We start from the raw sequence: 18,869 nt of genomic DNA, 5'->3' as shown, positions 1-18,869 counted from the left end.
AAGTCATTAGTCATTCCCTATTGAGACCAGGGACAGTGAGGGATTGCCTGGGTAGCTGCATGCCGTGCGTGAAGACATTTGGGTCCATGGTGACCTGGGATGAGTACACGAGAGGGTTCACCTGAACATCTCTACCCTCCCTCCTCTGAACTGCTCACATAATAATTTAGCAGCCATTTGTTGAACGTCTCCTGGGCGCCAGGGGCTGGGGCTGCACAGGTGATTGAGACATGGCTCCTGCCCCTGGGGGAGGTGCGTGTGTAAAGAACAGACAGACCCACAGACAGAGGGATGATAAGCTAACACACAAATGCTATGAAGTGTGACAGGTGCAAAATTACGGACCGGTTCAGGAGGCCACAGGTCACAAAGAGGGAGGGTTCAATTTAAATGAGTCAGGGGAAGGCATCAGGAAGGGCTTCACAGAGGAAGAGGCCCCTGAATGGAGCCTTGAAAGCCAAAGTAGTATTTGTTAGTACACCAACAGGAGGCAAATAATTCGATTGTCTCTTGCCATAGGCACTTCTGTTCACCTTCAGGCCACTCTACTGTTGAGGTTTCTGACTACTGATGGCACCCCTAGGATAATGCAACACATTTAATCCCATCATTAGTGAGCCTGCCTGTATGTGGGCTTGCACGTATACTGCTCCCATCTCCTCCTGGTACACGGGGGTCTTCTGATCCCACCACACCTCCCAGAGCTGGGCACACACACAGAGAAATCAGCATTTGTGTCATCTCAGTCTCTGCTCCAGTCAGCTCAGCCCCGATCCTGCACGTGACCCCTGCCACCCACTCAGGGGGCACTTCTCAGTACCCTCCCATTTGGTACCTCTCAGGTCCATCCCTCTCCTATTGGGCTCCTGTTCCCATTCCTGTGGGGTATTCCTTACTTTTCCCTACTGCGACCAAACATTGTGCACTAAAGGGGAGCAGATGGTGGGGGTGGAGGTGGCAGTGAATGGGGGAAGACAGCAGAGATGAGGCAGGCAGTGATTTTGGTTTTTTATTCTATACAAGGAGGGAGAGAGTCCCTGGGGATAGAGGGACAGATCCGCCCTTCCAGGAGAGAGGACGGCTCTGTCCCAAGCTTTGCCTCCCTCTCTCCAGGTGGCCCTTCCCTTCCTGTCCCCACACCTCATCCTGCCATCCTGCCCCTGTGGGATGGGAGGGCAGAGGGCCTGGAGGTGTGGGTGGAAGGGTTGGGGTCTGAGTCCTTGTGAGGCACATGTCGAGAGGAGGGCTGGGCAGGGTGCTGCAGTAGCTGTCAGTCTGTTCCTGGCTCACTGGTTCCTGCTGGGGACAAATCCAGGGAGTCCTGTTTCCTGGACAGGGAGAGCCAGCCTCTCGGCAGGGCGTATGCCACGTCAGGCAGAGGGGGACCGCCCTGTTGCCCACCCTACTGGCACCTGTGGGGTCAGGGGGCTGTCTTCTATCAGGTTCCAGCTTGTCACAGGACTGTGCCCGCCGTGTCCTCTTGGGCTTCAGGGGGGCAGTCCGGCGGCCTGGATCAGGGGGCCCTGAAATGACAGTCAAGGCAGGCCCGACACAAGAGTAGAGCTCATAGGCCAGGCACTTATGCAGGCTATGACTCATTCCAAGCCCAGGAGGGGGTCCTGATGTGGGCAGTAAGGCCTCTGAGGCACCCGACCCCCCCTCTGGCTGGGTGGCAGACCTTGGACCTCAGGCTCCTCTTGGTCCTGCTGGGAGCCCAGCCTCAGCCTGGGCTTATTCATTCCTGGGGCTGTACCCCCAGCTTCAGCCTCCTCCCTGCCCCCAGGCTCCTGAGGGGGGCGGCGGCCCCTAGGCACAGCCACTGGTTTGGGAGGCCGTGGAGCTAAAGGGGGGTCCTGTAGCTGCAGAAGAAGAAAAATGCTGGGTCAGTCAGTTAGTCCTTTCACCTCATCCAAGGACCCCTTTCATCTGCCTTGCTGGCCCTCACCTTGGCATTCCTAGCGGGAATGGTCCTCTCTGGGAAGAGGGCCCCCTCTTTCTCTTCCTCCCCATCCTGAGAGGCTGGGCTGGGGCTCTGGCAGCTGTGGTTGGGGGCACTCTCCTCCGCTGGGGGATGAGAAGAGAGGAGAAGCTGCAGGAAAAGGCATTCTTGCATAGCTCGTCCTGCCCTCTCTGTCCTCATGACGCCCTAGAAGCCAGGACACACTCCTGCCCCCAAGCCCATTTGCTCCTGTGTGTCTGTCCTGGATGTATCCCTCACTCTCATGTTTTCATAGCCCCTGGCCTCCAGGACTGTCTGGAGCCCATTGCCTTTGGAGGATGGGTGCTCTGGCCTGGCTGTTCCTCTTGAAGAGTAGTCCCCAGGCCTGTTCCTGCTGGAGCAGAGCCAGGGTGCAGGGACCGCTGGGTCCACAGGCATGGCTGTCTATTCAGGGCTGCAGTGCCCCGGGGCCCTGCCAAGGCTGCAGCCTGGCATTTGCTGGATTCTGTCTGCCAGTCTGATTTAGATGGTGAGAGCCCTGGGGAGAGATGTCCTGACACCCTCCTCCTGCCGCCTCTGTGGCTTTATGCAATCTGACCCAAGGGTATGCTGACTGGAAGGTGTTGTCTGTGTTGTGTATATGTGAGGTATAAGAGGGACCTGGAAGGTGCTGGTGGTAGGTGTGTACACAGTGGAGTATCTGACTCTTTTAGTTTTCTAAATGAAGGATGGAGCCTCACTTTAGGTGTTTGAACTGGTCTGTGTGTGGGATGGGATAAGTGGCAAAGACGGCCTCGGAGGACGGGCCAGGAGCACAGGCTCTGCATCACACCCTTGTACCCTAGCCTTGCAATGGGAGTGGGGCAGGGGAGCAAGTGTCTACTTCTATGGGGAGATTTGTCCATGTTGATGTTGTTGGAGGGTCATATTCTAGGCCTGTGGGCAATTCAGTTGATGCCCAGCTGACCAAGTTTCCTTTAGAGGCTCCTTAAGTGAAAGATGCTCCTGCAGAAAGAAAGCATCATGTCACAGTTTATTTACTCCTTCAGAGTCCTGAAGCCAGAAAGTAAATGATTTGCTTAAGGTCGACTTGGGAAGTGGTGGCTGAGCTGGGATTGAGATCCAGTTTCTGATCTCCAACGCATGCCTTTTGCCCCTTCCTTGAGGCACGTTTCTGAGTGAACTGAGGATAGCGTGGCAAGCTACTTTTGGAGGAGACTGCCCTGTTTGAGGTGGGGTACTTGCCCACCCTATTACCCCCTGAGGTGCAGAGAGAGAGGCCTTCTTTACAGAAGTGCCACTCTGCTGATGGTGGCCAGAGGTGGCACCTGCCCTCCAGAGTTCCCTGGAACCACCCACAAAGTATTGTTCCTATCTGCTAACCCTGGCTGGCAAACAGAACTTGTTTTGTAGGACGTTGCTTTGGATGGGCTTGTTCGTTTTCTTTTGCACGTAGCTTTGTAAATATCCGTAAACACGTTTACGGTGGTGACATCCTCACTGCCCCATCCTGGCTGTAAATTCCCCAACACAGGGGCTGTGGGTTCTGGTTCTTTGGGCACACCCTGGGCCTTCAGTGTCGCTGCCCGAGAAGAGGCGCTCCATACCTATGTGCCATGTGGCCTCTGCTCGGCGCATGGCGCTGAAGCTTGGCTTGGTGCTTTGGGGTGGCGGTGGGGGCTTCCAGGCCCCAGGCCCTGGAGCACGGGGAGGGGATGGGGAAAGGGGGAAAGGGAGGAAGGGGAGAGGCACATCAGGAGGGGCCCCTGAGAGAGGGGTCAAGGAAAGGAAGTGAGGGCAACTGTTCTTACCTGCGTCGTCTGAAGAGCGCCGTTTCTGCCAAGCCTGGACACTGCCCTCCAGGTCTGGGCCTGGGCCCTGAAAGGACAGCAGAGTCAGGTCATAAGAAAAATATCCTCCACACTGGGGCTGTGGTTAGTGAGGAGAGGGTTTCTGTTCTGGCCTCTCAGGCTGTTCTCATGGCATCAGTCCCTAGACCCTTGGACCCTCTTCCCTCTGAAAGTGGCACCCCTACCACCCGAGGGGCATAAGAAATGGTTTAGACGAAGGAGCATACTGTTATTTTAATAGTTATTTGCTTATTTTATGTGTGGTAGAAAAAAAAAAACATGACTAGTACAGGAAGCCCACGCTTTGAAAAAATAATGCTTAGGACCAAAGCTAAAAAGGTAAGTTGATTTAAAGAAAAATGTGTAAATGGTAATACAGGTTGGTAGGTGGAGAGGGTAAAAATCCATTGTGAAGGTGGTAATCAAGTCACCAAAGTTTCAGAAAGTGAGCTCTAGAAGTCAGTATTTCTATGACTGCCCATTTCGCAAGGAGGTAGAGGCTCCAGGAGGAGGTGACCTGCCCAGGCTTTCGAGGCAGGCAAGGTTGCGGACTGACGGGAGCAGACCTGCGGCTCACACCTTCTAACACCACAGACTCACTCTCTCTGCTGGCCCAGCAGGGACTGGCATGGAAGGGAAGGCAGACGGGGGATCCGTAGGAACGGTTGGGTGCCTGGGCTCCCCCTCACCTCTCGTTTCCCGTCGAAGCTCCAACCCTTGGCTCTTCCCAACCCAGGAAGGGCAACACCATGGACCCTTGGCTGCTGTGCTGTCCCAGGGGCCAGGCCCCCCTCCCCTGGCTCTGCCCCCTCAGTGCCCTGGAACAAGGCCTAGGGTTTACAAGCAGTTCCTGATGGAGAAGGGGCTCCAAGGGCAGCAAGGGAGCAAGGGAGGGCCCTTCCCCCCTCAGCGCCCAGCCCGGGGGCTCCCCTGCCCCAGCCCTCTGGCCCTCCTCTGACTCCTCAGAGGAGTCCTTTTTTTTTTTTTTTTTGCCCTCCTTTGCATGCAGCACTCCCAGCATGCTCTGGGTCACCAGGCTTAGGCCGCTCAAGGAGTGGGGCTGGGGTGGGGGGGGTAGGGGGCCATCGGGATGACCAAAGCTCCCGAGAATCCTGAGTCCTAGTCTTCTCCCATTAACTACCTGGGTTGGGTACATGGGTGGGCTATGTGCAGAACAGCAACCAGGAAGGATGCAGCACTTCACCTCACTTACCATCTTCCTGCGGAAGGAAGGCCCTCGGCTCCCCCCAAATCCAGGGAGGGGGCCACTCTCCTCCTCTGGGCTCCAACAGGGGGAGGAGTTATTGCCGAGGCTGGGGGGATCTGGACTGGGGGGACTCTCCTGAGTTGGGGGTGGGGGTGGGGGCGGAGGGAGGAGGAGCCCGGTGGTGGGGGACCCTGGGCCCCGGTCCCCCTTGAAGCTCCGGGGCCGGCGGAAGTGAAACAGGCCTCTGCGCCTCTTCTTCTGGAGTGGAGGCAGCGGTGGCTCTGAGAGGCCTGGCCGCAGGGTCCGCAGAGTCCGGGGGTAGCTGGGCAGGGTTGGGTGAGTTAGTGACAAAGCCATGAGGGCAGATGCAAATGCCAAATACGGGGGCAGATCAGGACACCCCCACCCCCTACCCTTGGCTGGTGCTGGCAGTGCTGGCACTAGTGTAGGCCTAGGTCTAATAAACCTCCCACTTCCCTCTCCCATCCAGCCTCTCCTGCTACCCCGTAATCCTTTCCACTTTGTTCTCAGGGGAGATGGTGTCCTTAACTTCCCTGTAAAAACCCTCCAGCAGCCTCCTTCCCCCCATCTCCACAGCAACTCCTTCCTCCCAGGCACCCCCTGGCCCTGACCCCTCACCCTTCTCTCTGCTTTTCCAGGCGACTGTTTCTTCTGGACAGATGCTAGGGAGTCCGAAGGACTGTGACGGAGAATATACCCTCCAGGCCTCTCTCCACTGACTGCCATCCCATCTTAGGGCCTGCTGTTCCCCCATTCACCCACCCCTGTCTCCATCATGCCATTGTGGTGGTTCACCCTGGCCATCCCTTCCAGCTGTCCTGAGGACAATCAGAGAACCTGAGAGTTAAGGGCTGGGTGGGGAAGGATGAGAACGTGGGGAAATGTTCCAGGGGGACTGGCTTTGGAACCTGCTATTGGAGAGGCCCCTGTGATTGCTGGGAGGACACAGGAGCCCTACAGGGCCTGTGGGCCTGCAGAAAATGGGACTGTATCTAGTTGCCACACCTGGAGCTTTCATCCATGACCCTTCGGCTGAAAAAGTCCTCCAGCCCCTCATCCAGGCGGGTGGCCATCCCATTCTCCTGACGAGTCCCAGTCACTGGCATCTGCTGGGAGGAAAGTCCTGGAGGGTATCTCATCTGGATGCAGAAGTCCTCCCCATTGCCCCCATCCACTCAGGGCCTTCCTCTTTGGACTTGGACTTGCCTCTTGTTTGTCCCATGGAAACTGAGACTTCAGTGCACATGGGGCATTTCCTAAGTTTGGTGGCTCTTGGCTCTATTCCTCACCCAGATGGGAACCGCTGCTGTCTGGCAGATAGAGATTTCCTATCTCGGAGAACTGGATAATCCCATCCTCTCTTTGGTGGCCTTCTTCGGCCCCTGCCTGCTCTCCCAAGGCTGATGTTTCTGGCATTTGGGTCCTAAAGCTAGAACCTCTGGCTGTGGCATTGCTAAGTGAAGTTGGTCCTCTTGGGAGGATTTGGGGACTCACACTGGGCCGACCGGGTCCTGGAGGTGTGGTCCTGGGGGGCCGGGGCCTGCCTTGTGTTTGATGCCTCAGTTTATAGCCGTGAGTGGGCAGCTCAGACAGATCCTCCCAGGAGCCACTGGCTGTGGGCTGGCTGCTCCCGAGTCCTGAGAACCAGCCGGGGGGGATCCCCAGGCTCCCCAGCTGGCTTTCCATGTCCTGAGGGCTCCCACCTGTGGGCACAGTAGCCTTAGAAGGACCAGCAGGAGGCACAGGGAGAAAGCAGGCTGGCGAGACAGAATTAAAAAGAAAGGGACCAGGGCCTGGGAAGGGTGGAGGAACCTGGAGGACATTAGAATTGAGGCTGGGGACTCACTAATGAAGGCGGACACTGGCCGGATCTTGCGGCAGCGTTTCTGCTTTTTGATGGCCATGGTGTCCTGCAGAAATGGAGACGAAGGGTGGGGAGTGATTGCAAGTCCCAGGACCCTCACCCGAAGGCTATTCCTTGAAAAGCCTACTCTTTAGAGACCCTCCTGCCTCCCTGTTGTCCTTGGGTGGCTGAGGGATTGGGATGAGGGAAGGGGCGAGGCTGGATTGGGATGGAGGATGAAACCCAGGCCCAGTGACCGGGGAGAGGGGAGCCCAGGGAAATGGAAAGGGACAGTGTTTTGCAGGTTTCTAGTTTAGGGTGGGGAGTGCAGGGTGGAGGCACTCACAATATTGGTCCCAAGTTCATCATCTGTGGTCTCCTCATGGTCGTGGTTCCGGCCTCGGCCCCGGGAGGACAGATCCTGCCCTTGGCCTGGCCCCAACGGTGGATCTGATAGTGTCTTTAGCTGGGCCAGGTGCCGGGCCTGGGGAGGGACAGGCACGAACAGGTTCCCAAGGAAGCTGCCCACTTCCCAGGGCTTTGGGGAAGGGTTGCTTGGGGGAGATGGGACGATGTGGGGTGGAGGGTGCACCTGAGCCTGGTGGGTTCTGAAGTCTTACCAGGCTCTTATGGGAGTGGTAGAGCTCCTGCAGGATTTCATCCACTATGGAGTTGGTCAAGTAGGTGACTACTGAGAGCTTCACTTCGCTGTGGGTACAGGTAGGACTGCTCAGCCACCCCTTCCAGGCCCCTGGGCCTCGGCCCCACCCTTCCTCAGATGCCTAGGGGAGTGGGCAGCTGGCCTCGCTGTCCATAGAGGCACCTTAGGTCTCCCCTATGTCTCCATAAAGACATGCCCCGTCCCACCCACTGACCCCCAGCATAGGTGTGTGTGGGTCAGGAGGGCGGGCAAAGAGGAGTTGAAGGGGAGCAAGAGGCCTCCAGGCCAGGCTCCTGGAATTCCAGTAAAGCAGAGCTGGGTAAACTGGGGTGTTGAATAAACCCTGCTGGTCTCTGCTGTAAGCCCAGAAACTTTTTGGCTTGAGCTTGGCCGTTTCATGTATGTGTGTGATCATTTTCTTCTGCTTTGGTGAAGGGTGGTACCCAGAATGAGGGCTCTGGCAGGGGTGCAGGCAACAAGAACTGGAAGGGGCAGAATATAACCACGCACCCCCCCCCCCCCCCTTCAATTTTGTCCACGCCTCTGAAGAGGCTGTGCTTTGTTTTGGGAGATAAATCTTGGTGTCTGTGCGTGGCTGTGTGTGTGTGAGTGTACTCCTGTGTGTACTTGCCAGGCTCCTAAACCCAGGCTCAGCACTTAGATTCTAGGGCAAAGACCAGTCAGACCCTAAATAGCAAGGTTGCAGTTAGTTAAAGATTTATCCCTTGTAATGGAGATTGTGCCATTCATTATTCATTGCTGATAGCTGGGCCCCAAGTCCCTAAGTGCTCTGGGCCAAATCCAGCCCCGTCCCAGTGCCAACCCCCTCCGCCTCTCACTCCAGCTTGTTCTGAATGTCCTGTCCTGCCTGCTCCAGCAGCGCCCCTCGGATGAAGTTCCGGGGCACAGTGACGCGCTCGGCCACATTGCTCAGCATCTTGTTGTGCCCCTCAGCCACTCGCATGGCCACGGGACATAACTCCTGTGTTAGGCTGACCATCGACTCCAGGATCACCTGGTATGGGGGGAAGGGAGGCCAGAGCCCCATGGGGGGGCAGGGTCAGGGCTGGCACCACACCAGGAGAGCCTCCAGCCTATCTCTCCAGCCCCCTGTGGTGAGACTGAAAGGCCCACCAAACATTCCAGGTCTGGTTACCAGGAGAGCCTGGGACACTCAGGCTCCCCCACATCCTGGCAAGTGTCCCTTCCACCCTACCATATGGACAGGGGAGAGTCAGTCCAAGGATCAGAGTCCAGAGGGGAGAGATTGGAGTTCAGAGGCCAAAGTGGAAGATAGCAGAAAAAAATCCAAGCCCTGTTTGCCAGCAATGCCTGACATACTGGGAGTGTGGGTGGCCTCCACTCTGTGTCTCCTTCTTGTCCCCAGTAATATCCCCATGCTGATCTTAGCCCTTGGCTTTGACCCTTGGTCAACATTGGGCTTCCTCCCTCAGGACTTGCCTGCAGCTCTTTGTCCACAGCCTTGGACACCTCACTAGCAACCGACTCCAGCCTCTGTCGTACAGGCCCATCATTGGCTAGCACGTGGCCCAGCTCGTAGAGGCTGGGGAATAGCTGCAGAGGAAGGGATTATCATGGGGGTGTGTGTGTCAAAATTGGGCCTGACCATGTCCCTGGGGGCCCTGGGTGAGGAGAGCAGATGCATGCATGGGTCAGGGCCCGGATACTCCTGGAGTAGTGTGGCTGGCCTTCCTGGGCTCTCGGTCTGTGAGGGAGGCTGGGGCTATGGAGGGCTCACCGCCCGTGAATTTTTGGCATCCTTGATGAGGTCCCGAGCATAAAGCAGCTCATCTTGCACAGGTTCCAGGGGGCACAACCTCAGTGCCCGAACCTCCTCTTGCACTCGGCCGCACAGCCGCTGCAGCATCTGGAGCACAGCCAGTAGAAGAGTCAGGGTGGACACTTGCACCCTTATCTTCCTAAGGTGGGACCCCAGGCACCCCACTCCTGGGTCCCCTGGGGCAGTGCTCCTGATGCTGGCATTGATGGGGTGGTGGTGGTGTCTCTGGAGGGTCTGCTTTCTCGTCTTCTTGGGATGCCCTTGAATGCCCAGGGGAGCTCCTGCAGTCCTGCACACTCCTTGTCTGGGGCCCCCCACACGTCCTCTCATGTTTGAGGCCATACTGCCAATGTCCTGTCTTTTGCTGTCCCACATACTCAGTCCAGTTATAGATGCCATAAAATGCCTCTTTCATGTCCTGCCCCCAAGCATGTGCATGCTCCATCGTGTCAGACCTGAGCCCCACATGCCCCATGCATGCCCCATGTGTCCCAGAGGGAAACGTTTACTTGCTCGGCGCTGCTGGTCACTAGGCCCTGCTGCAGCCTGAAGGCCTGCTCCTGGGGGCACGTCTGGGAGTGGTTGTTCCTCACCAGGCACCACTGGATCTGGAGGGGATGAGGTAGGAGGGATCAGGGCCTGGGACATGGGCTGGCCTCTGCCCCTCCCTGTTCTACCCGGCAGCCGAGGCCTCTACCTTCTGCCAGACATCCTCGGTGCGCTCAGGGGCACTGCGGTAGGCTTGGGAGATGTCGCTCACAGGGAAGGACATGAAGCGCAGTGTGTGGTTGCTGTGGGGCACAGTGGTACAGCTGGGTGGGGGAGAGGGGGGGACCGGCCCTTGCTCCCCACACCCCCTTGCCGACCATTTCCCTCACCCTCGGCCTTTCCTAGCATTTCTGTGCAAATAGGTTGAGCAAGCTGGGGTAAGGGCTGGTCTAACAGGCCTGGTCTAGGCCCAGAGAGGCTGGGACTGGGGTCAGGGCAGAGCCCTGGTCCGCTCACCTCTCCAGGGCCCTCGCAATGTCCAGAAAGCCCAGGGCAGATGTGTTGTTCCGATCCCATAGGATGGTTCTAGGGAGACAGTGAACAGTAGCTGGTGGCTCCTCCCTCTGGGTCCCTGTTTCTGGCAGGCACATTAGCCTGCTCTGGAGTCCTCCCTCCTTTACTGGGTGATGTGGTTGACTCCAGGATGGTTCTGGGCCTGAGGGTGTCCTGGAAGCTGGGGTACAGAGCAACAGGCAAGGGGGGGAGGGCGCCTGTGTGCGCCTGTGTGCGTGTGTGTCTGTGTCCGTGTGTGTTGTGGGGGGGCACCAAAGCTCCAGGTCGGGGCCCAGCTGTGCACTGCACCTGAGGGAGGAGTTGATCTGCAGGGCCTTGGACAGCATCTTGGCCCCGATGTCCTCCATGCCGTTGCCGCTCAGGTCTACCTTGGCTAGGCAGGTGTTGCTTCCCAGTGCATTGATGAGGATGCTGGTGCGAAGCTTCAGCCGCGAGTCTGCCACAGACAGTGACTGCAGGGACTGTGTGGGCAAGAGTGGGGTTGGGCCTGGTCCCCGTAGCCCCTGCCACTGTGGGTCCCTCCCAGGGCCCAGGAACTCACACAATCCTCTTCTTGGATCAGTTGCACCAGCTTATGGAGGATTTCCTCCAGGGTCCTGTGGGGAGTCAGGGCTCAGAGCAGGAGGGGAGGGGCCGGGGTCGAGGTACTGGCGGAGCAGGAAGTGACTTGAGCAGGAGAGGGGGCAGAGGGGCCACAGTGAGACAAAAGGGTAGGTGGATGATGGAGTGGGGTCTGTGGGTATGGGGAGGGGCCTCACTTGGCCTTGACGTTGAAGTTCTTGCCCAGGAACAGGTGCTTGAGGGACTTGTTCTTTCCAAGTGCAGGCACCAGCGTCAGGAGGTCGGAGTCAAACCCTGGCCAACAGATGGGAGAAGTTTGGCCTTGAGGCCTGAGGCTCACTGGAGCATCCTTGGGGGTTCTCCCCATGCTCCAGCCCTGACCCCACTGGTTCCCAGGAAGGGAAGTGCCCCTACTCACCATTGTCTGACAGATCCAGGCTGCCCACACAGGTGACAGTCCCCAGCTGCTCCTGCAAAGCCTGGGCTCCTGCTGAGCGGAGCTGCAGGGACACGGTGGGGGGGTTTGGGAGGGCGGTTAGAGCAGGGGTGGGGGTGGAGGGAGGGCACCTTTAATGCTCAGAGACTAGTCACACCAGGACTCAAGGCCAGCCCAGGTCTCAGGTGTCAAATCAGGAGGCCCCTTCTCCACACCAGATCCTTCCCCAGGGCTCTCTCCCCGTCTCCCTTTAGCCCGAAATCTCTCCAGGTGGCTGCTCTGAGATAGCTCGCTCCTGCCCTCTGGTGGAAATGTCTAGTATCTCTCGCTCCAAAGCTTCCAGGGAGGAGGAGATGGGTGGCTGAAAATGACTTCTGAAGACAGCGTGCCAACTACCGACTAAGAAGGAAAATGGAGGTGTGGTGGGTCCAAGGGCCGCAGGGGTGCAGCACAGAGGCAAGATAGAGCCAGCGTTTGGTGACGGTTGGGGAAATGAACTGTGGGGTTATGGGTGGGGGACTGGCGGTGGTGCTGGGGGAAGGGGGGCTCACCTCACAGCTGCTGAGGTCCAGGTGCAGGTCACTGAGGTGAGTGTTGAGGGAGAGGCCCTGGAGCAGTGCCCTGTGGGAGGAAGGTCAGCGGGCCCATCTCTACCTCTCACCCTCTTCTCTCATGGTTCCCTCTTGGACGCCCCCCAACCCTGCACCCACCCGACCTGAGGGCCTCCAGGGGCAGCCTTGTGGCAGACAGGTTGACGTGGCTCAGTGTGTAGGTGCTGCTGAAGAACTGCTTGAAGGCCGGCGGGGCCTCCCTGCCCTTCCTGCAGAGACTCCTGGGATCAGCAAGGGAGGGGGAAGGTGTGGCTCACCCCATCCCTCCCTGCATCCCTCGTGCTCCCACCTGTGGGAGCAGCTGTTGCGCGCCAGGTTGAGGTAGGTTAGGTGGGAGCAGCACCCGTGGAGCAGGGCTCCCAGAAGCTGTGGGGAGAGACATGGTGGGTGTCACAGGGGCTGAGAGGGGTGTGGGGAGGGGCTGGCAAGGACTCCTCCCTCCCTCCCCTTCAAGGTCCTGGCTCATCACCCTCGTCACCCTCAGCAGTTGGTCTGTGTGAGCCCTTCTATGAATGCCCACTTTGCCTCTCAATACCTCAGTTTTCCCCTCTGTGGAAAGTGGGTCTACTCCCTGCCTGACCCCCAGGGGTGGGGAGAGTCTCACAGGTAGTGAATGTGTAAAGCCAGGGCTACCAGGGGCTCATGAGGCACTGTGTTTAAGTTAGAGGAAGAGCCCTTTCCTCCTGATGGGCTCAGCCCTATGCCAGGGTGCACAGTTGCGGAGTAGAGGAAGGGCTGGCTTTCAGGCACAGCCAGTCGGACCTCGGGCAGTGGCCGGGATAGCATACCCCAGAGGTGTGAGCTGGCGTTGCCTTATAATTCAGCTGAACTTCGAGTCATCCTGCCAGCTCTGTCCACTCAAGGCAAGGGTGGTGAGGCAGGGACCCACCCTAGCCTCCCTAAATCACCTCTTCTGTCTCCGACCCCTTACCAAGTCAATGGCGCAGTCAGTCCCTGCCAGGTCCAGGTGCATCAGAGCATTGGGCTGGGCCAGGAAACTGTAGAGGGCCTGGGAACAAGGACAGAGGGGCTGCCAGGGAAGGAAGGGGCGACAGAGCCCCTCTACCCCCAAGCTATAGGGCAGAGATTCCCAGGTCCTGAAGCCTGAGCATGCTTCTGCAGGGCTTCAGCTATGTCCCATGGACTCACATTGGCCTCATCTGTGGCGAGCAGCCCAGGGTTCTTGCTCAGGTCCAGGTATCGAAGGGAGCTGGCAAAGGCTGGGTTGGCCCCGAAGGTCTGGCCCAGCGCCTGGAGCCCTGAGCACAGTGGGCACTGAGCTGGGTTGGCCCCCATCCCCACCTCTCCCCTTCTCCACAATTCTTCCCCACCCTGAGATGTGGCTCATTTCCCTTCCTTGGATCCCTGCGATACTGTGTGAGTGTGCTGGTCCACCTCCGGGACTCAAGGCTCCAGAGGATGCTAAGGGAGGGTGGGATGGGGGGGCTGAGGTCAGAGGTCGGGGGTCCTGGTGCAAGTACCTCGAGGGGAAATGGCAGTCTTGGCCAGGCACAATTTGGTGAGGCCAGTGGGGAAGCAGAGGAGCTGCTGACTCAGACTGAGGAAGCCTGGGGAGTGGAGAGAGAAATGGGCCCAGTGAGGGGCAGGTGGTGGGCATCAGGGGTGCAGAGTCAGGGTGAGGGGTTGAAGGGGGTATAGGCCCGGGGTCAAGGACAGTAGTACTGGGGCAAGGGCTGGCATCAGGCCATAGAGCCCCTGTTCAGCCCGGCGTTGGGCTCTGGGCGAGGACAGGGGTCTGTGTTGTGGGGGGTAGGATTCAGGGCTGGGGCTCACCCTTGTCCTCGATGGGGTTGTGGGACAGAGTGAGGGCATGCAGCACACAGCTCCCGTTCTCCCCAAACACCCCGGCCAGCTTCTGGACAAAGTCCCTTCAGGGAAGGGGAGGAAGGATTTGTTTGTCCCAGCCCCTGGGCTTCCCCTCTTCTTCCACCTGCCTGCCTGCATGGCTCTGGAAAGGTCAGAGGCCCCCACAGGTGGGGACCAGCTTGGGCCCTGCCAGGGAGCTTGTCATCACTCTGAAGGAAGTGGGAAGTTGGGAAGTTGTACTAAGACAAAGCCTAGCTCTGGGTCCTTGAGACTAGAGCAGCCCACCCTGCTGGGTAGTTGACAGAAGAGAGGGATGGGGCATGGACCATACTGGGAGAAGCCCTGGAGCTGGGGGGCCAGGAGGCTTGGGTCTGAGTCCCAGCTTGACCACAGACTTGCTTTGTGCCCTTTTGGGGCCTATGTCTCCTTTTCTGTCAAGTGAGGAGCTGGAGGAGATAGCTTGGAGGCCGCATCATGCTCTGAGGTTCTGTGACCCTAAGCCTACATCATTGGGGCACTACTGCCCAGGGAGGAGGCTGGCCTCACGTCTTAAGCCCAGCATTGTCCAGCACCAGCTCTTCAAGGCTCCCAGACTTGCTCAGGGTATGTAGCACCTGTTCTAGCACTTCAGAGCCCTAAGGACAGAGGGGGTTTTTTGATCAGGAGCCAGAGAGGACACCACTCTCCAGCCCCTCCTCCCAGCCCTCCTAGTCCCTACCAGTCGCAGATCCTTGCAGTAGAGTTTGGTGAACCACTGATTGTAGGCCAGGGCTGCCACCATTAGGGCCAAGTCTCTGTGGGCAGATTGAAGGGGGCAGGCAAGTGGTGAGCAGGTAGCCAGGGCAGGAAAGAAGAATCTAGGGATGGGGTAGTTGGGCTGGGGAAAGTCTAGATGGGTAGAGGGAAAGGGGGAGTGGGGTTGGGGAGATAGAGCTGGAGCTGTAGGCAAGACTAGAAGAGGGAGCCTGGAAGGGCCAGGGTTGGGCTGAGGCTGGAAGGGGGGGATTGAGTCTCTGCTCCATCCGCTTACCGGCTTTCCAAGTGGCTGAAATCCAAAAGATTGAACTCCCGGTTATCCTCGGCATGATAGATGGTGTCCACATCCTTGGGGAGGTGGAACTGGCTCACAGCTGCTCCCCTTATCCCTTGCCCTCTCCCTCTGGGTCCCACCTGCCCACCTGCTGGGTCCTTGCCCAACGTACCCATTGCACCTCCTCCCGGCAGTGCAGTCCATTGTAGTCACACAGGGCAGCATAGGTCTCGGAGAAGCCACCTGTGGGGCAGAACATGAGCTGGCTCCATGAGGGGTAAGGGTGTGGGGAATAGGCTTGGGGCTCAAGGAAAGGTGAAGGTCATTGTATGTGGCCAGTGTCCTGGGTACCCGCTACACCATGAACCTCTGAGGTCTGAGAGCTACAGAGTCCTCGGGGCAGGTAAAGCCTCAGGCACAAGGGACTCTGGACAAGGGCAGGGTAGTTGAGGTTCCACTTCCATCGAGTCTGTCCCTGCTCACCGCAGACGCTATGAGTAGTAGATGTGGAAGTCTCAGAGTTGGGGGATGTGTCTCGGGGCCCTTCTGGGGTGTCAGCATTTCCACGCCGGATTAGACACCTGGAAAACGAACAAATCCATCCCAGAGAGGGGTGGAAAGAGGCTCTCAGTTCTTCTCCTGTTATAGCTTCTGGGTCCCTGGGAACAAGCACGAGTGGGGACATATGGGCTCTTCCCCTCGGTGTGCCAGGAGCCCAGGTCCAGGGGAAGGAGAGAATGAAGGAGAAGTCTCCTTGTTGTCTAATCCTTTGCAAGATTCCTCCTTTGCCACTTACCCGGGGCCAGGGCAGACCTTGGAGAGGGCAGAGCTCACATGTCGCGTCACCTGGTCTACGCTCTCTGCGGATGGCAGCCGCAGGCTCACCAGGCCACGCTCCGTCTCCACTAGGATCTGGAGGAAAGAGGGAACCAAGGCCTTGGACATCAAATCCTTCCTCCTGCTGGCCCAAGAGTAGGGCCCAAGTCCTGCTACTCACCTGGTTCTGACTGAGTGTATTGAAGGCGCGGATTTCTAGGACATTGAAGGAGCTCTCCACCTGTGGAGGGGGTGGGCATGGGGATGTTCATCTTGAGGTTAGGGTGCCTAACTCTGGAAGGAGTAGTCCAGGGGTACCCCTGCTCCTCAGCCAGACTCACCTTGGCTGGGACCTTCAGAGGGAAGAGGTGGAGGCGCCAGGACGTCAGGGCCTTCAGAGAGAGGGAAAGAATGTCAGCAGCCAGTGGCAGTTCCTGGGCCCAAGGCCTCCCGTCCACCTTCAGCCCCCTCAGCCTGTGTGCAACTCCTATCAGCAGTGGCCCCCTGCTCCAGGGGTCCTCCCTCTCTCTCAGCCCCACCCTGGGCTCCTAGACAGCCACCTAGTCCGGCCTGCTCCCTTCCACAGCCTTGGTCTCCTCACACCCCCACCATCCCTAGTCTCCCCTGCCTCCTGGTGTTTTTGTTCTCAGCAGCCCAGCTGCCCCTGATTATGCTCCCACAGCCTGCTCCTTCCCCCAGCCCCCAGCCTAAGAGCAGTGCCCTCACCAGAACTCGATCCTCAAACTTCTTGGGTTTCGTTTCCAGCTTCACCCGATGTTGTTGGAGCACAGCCCCTTGGCTTAGGCACCTCCTGATGCTATCTGTGGGTGGGTGAGGGGCCTGCTCAGAGCTCCCCTTACCCTGGCCATCCCCACCTCCCCAGGGTTCTCCAGGGGTGGGGTCAGATGAGAGGACAAAGAAAGAGAGAGAGAGAGAGAGAGAGAGAGAGAGAGAGGCTTTCCTTCTTGGGTGGCTTTTCTCTTCCTATTAGAGAGGAAGGGGGGTGTGGAGAAAACTCTGGCTCCTGATGTTCCTGAGTCAGGGGACAGTTGCTGAGTGACACTGTCTGTGGGAGGGTGTGTCTTACACTTTGGCGGGTGTGAAGGATTTTTCCAACCCATGTTCTCCAGCAGCCATCAACACATACATAGTGAGTCAGTGTGGGGGTGTGGGGGTGTCCCTTTGACTATATTCTGGGTGGTCTGGGTGTGAGCGTCTGCCTTTTACTATGCATGCGTGCCTGCCTTCTGACGACGCCAGGGAGGCTGTGTGTGTGGTGTTAGTAGGGGTGGATAGGTGAATGAGTGTGCCATGCTTGTAGTTGTGAAAGACGGCTCTGCTTTGGGGATGAGGGTGGGAGGCAGGGGTGGTGGTGGTGGTGGTGGTAAGGAGTTACTGTTTAAATTTCCTAGTAAAACCATCCAGATATCCTAGTGCGTGTGTGTGCATGCGCTTGTGTGGTGGGGGTGCAGTTTCTGTTAAGATGTGTGTACACACACATCCGATGCTCGTGTTTATGTGTGTGTGTAGATATGGGAAATTGCCACGGCGCAGCATGCCTCTTGAGTACCCTTGAGCGTCCTGGTTTCTGCGTGGGCTAGACTAGGCTCCCGCCTGGGGCAGGGGGCAGTGAGGGCTGTGATAGTGCTGGGGGTCGGGCCCTGGTTTGGGTTGAGTGTGAGAACCTCACAAACAGGAGAGACCTTGAGGTGTGGGTAGAAGTAGGGAGAAGGGGCAGGCTAAGACGGGGGTTGTGGGAGGGGAGCTGCAGAGACCCTGCTCTTGGTTTCAGCTCCAGTGGGGCCCTCTTCCCTGACTCCCTTCTTTGCCCCACTGGCCTGGGAGCTGCCGGGCTGCCGGAGGGGCTCTCAGGGCTAGTTCCGGGGCGGGGCCGGGAGGAGGGAGGGTGCTGAGCCCAGAGGCGGCCAGGACCAGGGGCAGCGCCCGCGGCCCCGCCCGGCGGGGAAGCGGGGACTCTCCGGAGGGGAGACTGGACGCCTCGCCGAGGGATGGGCCAGGAGCAATGAGAGGCAGCCCCAGGGAGCGCCAGGGGACTGCACCTGTCACCGAAGATCGCGTCGGGCGGCTCTGGGGCTGGAAGGTCCTGACGGGGTGAGGCGAGGCGGGCAGTGGAGGATGCTCCGGGGACTGCGATGCCCCGAGCTAGGGTGCAGGGGCCGGGGGCTGCCTTGGAGCCGGAATGCTTGGGGCGCGGGGAGGGAGGAGGCACCGGGGCAGGGGTGCACCGCGGGGAGGAACGCACTGGGTCTGGGATGCTCCGGGACGGGGCGTCCCGGAGACCACCGCAGCCTCGTACCTTGCAGCTCGCGGGTGAGCTCCGCGCCGGGCTTGGCCATGGCGGCCGCTGCTGCCGCCGTTGCTGCAGAGGAGCCGCCGCCGCCGCCGCCGCCGCCGGGGAGCCGCGGCACATGCTAGACCCGGCTCCGGCAGGGCCCGGGCGCTCAGCGCTGCAGCAGCCGCCGAGCCCGCTCCTGTCAGGGGCGGCTGCGCGAGCGCTCCTCCCCCCTCCCCCCCACTCCCGCCCGCTCCCCCGCTCCCCCCGCTCCCGGGCCTAGAAGCCCGGGTCTCCCGCCCCGCCCGGGGAGGTGCGGGACTGAGCATGCGCGCCGCGCCTCCCGGCCGCGTGAGACCCCGCGCGCGCTCGCGCCCACCCCTCCCGTCGGCTCCCGAGTGCGACGCCCCGTGCGTGTCCCCCGGAGCCGGCCGCTTCCGGGACGGGGTGGCTCACACTTTCCGTGCCATCCACTCCTTGGGCCCCGTGAGCAGAACCCATTTCTTTTATTTGTGGGCCCGGGGACCCCTCCTGGGTCATCCTTGCAAGGCCCCTCCCTTTTGCCTTACTGCTAGGGACGCGCGTCCAGCTCCTACAAGCTGACCCGCAAGGGAACTCAGGATCGAGGGCGATGCCAGGAGAGGACCTGGCCAGATCTGGGGATGTTCATCCTCCCTCCCACTTGCCCAGCTGTGGGGATTCCTGCAGTGCCCTTGGCACCAGCCCCATAGGTGTGAGGCCGAGAGTATCACTCGGGAGTTCCCGAGCCACCTCCTCTCAGCCGGCAGTTCTGCAGACATATCCACCCCTGAGCATCAAGCTGAGGTCCTGGAGACAGGGAGGAGGATTAGGGGGAAATGCAGACATGTAGTCCACCTAGGATCTCTGCTTGGCTACCACTCCTATGAAAA

At 59.0% G+C, this 18,869-nt stretch overlaps 1 protein-coding gene across 10 annotated transcripts; it reads right to left on the bottom strand.

Annotated features, from left to right (window-relative positions):
- Nucleotides 1-995: 995 nt before the first annotated feature.
- Nucleotides 996-18,112, bottom strand: CARMIL3 (capping protein regulator and myosin 1 linker 3). 10 transcript variants are annotated; one of them, XM_038544257.1, is made up of 40 exons: nt 17,983-18,112; nt 16,392-16,486; nt 16,007-16,057; nt 15,847-15,906; nt 15,646-15,761; nt 15,333-15,430; nt 15,022-15,092; nt 14,850-14,923; nt 14,538-14,613; nt 14,366-14,454; nt 13,787-13,881; nt 13,474-13,560; nt 13,142-13,251; nt 12,924-13,001; nt 12,282-12,358; nt 12,097-12,201; nt 11,933-12,002; nt 11,364-11,445; nt 11,143-11,239; nt 10,926-10,980; nt 10,673-10,845; nt 10,328-10,396; nt 10,020-10,113; nt 9,832-9,930; nt 9,281-9,409; nt 8,983-9,096; nt 8,361-8,536; nt 7,481-7,568; nt 7,207-7,344; nt 6,864-6,927; nt 6,512-6,720; nt 6,023-6,126; nt 5,003-5,318; nt 4,479-4,607; nt 3,751-3,817; nt 3,547-3,636; nt 1,946-2,064; nt 1,679-1,859; nt 1,413-1,523; nt 996-1,299 (listed from the first exon to the last, which is right to left on the bottom strand). In XM_038544257.1, the coding sequence occupies exons 1-40, from the start codon at nt 18,020-18,022 to the stop codon at nt 1,271-1,273; spliced, it is 4,125 nt and encodes a 1,374-aa protein (XP_038400185.1). In that variant the 5' UTR covers nt 18,023-18,112; the 3' UTR covers nt 996-1,270. The 10 variants fall into 10 exon arrangements, 7 of the variants coding, with proteins under 7 accessions (XP_038400185.1, XP_038400186.1, XP_038400187.1 ...); XM_038544258.1 differs by having other exon boundaries at nt 996-1,296; XM_038544259.1 differs by having other exon boundaries at nt 6,023-6,123.
- Between the last annotated feature and the right edge of the window lie 757 nt (nt 18,113-18,869).

The sequence above is a fragment of the Canis lupus genome, chromosome 8 (genome assembly GCF_011100685.1).
Source record: "Canis lupus familiaris isolate Mischka breed German Shepherd chromosome 8, alternate assembly UU_Cfam_GSD_1.0, whole genome shotgun sequence".
NCBI lineage: Eukaryota > Metazoa > Chordata > Mammalia > Carnivora > Canidae > Canis > Canis lupus.
This window is presented reverse-complemented; position numbering and strand designations above follow the sequence as displayed.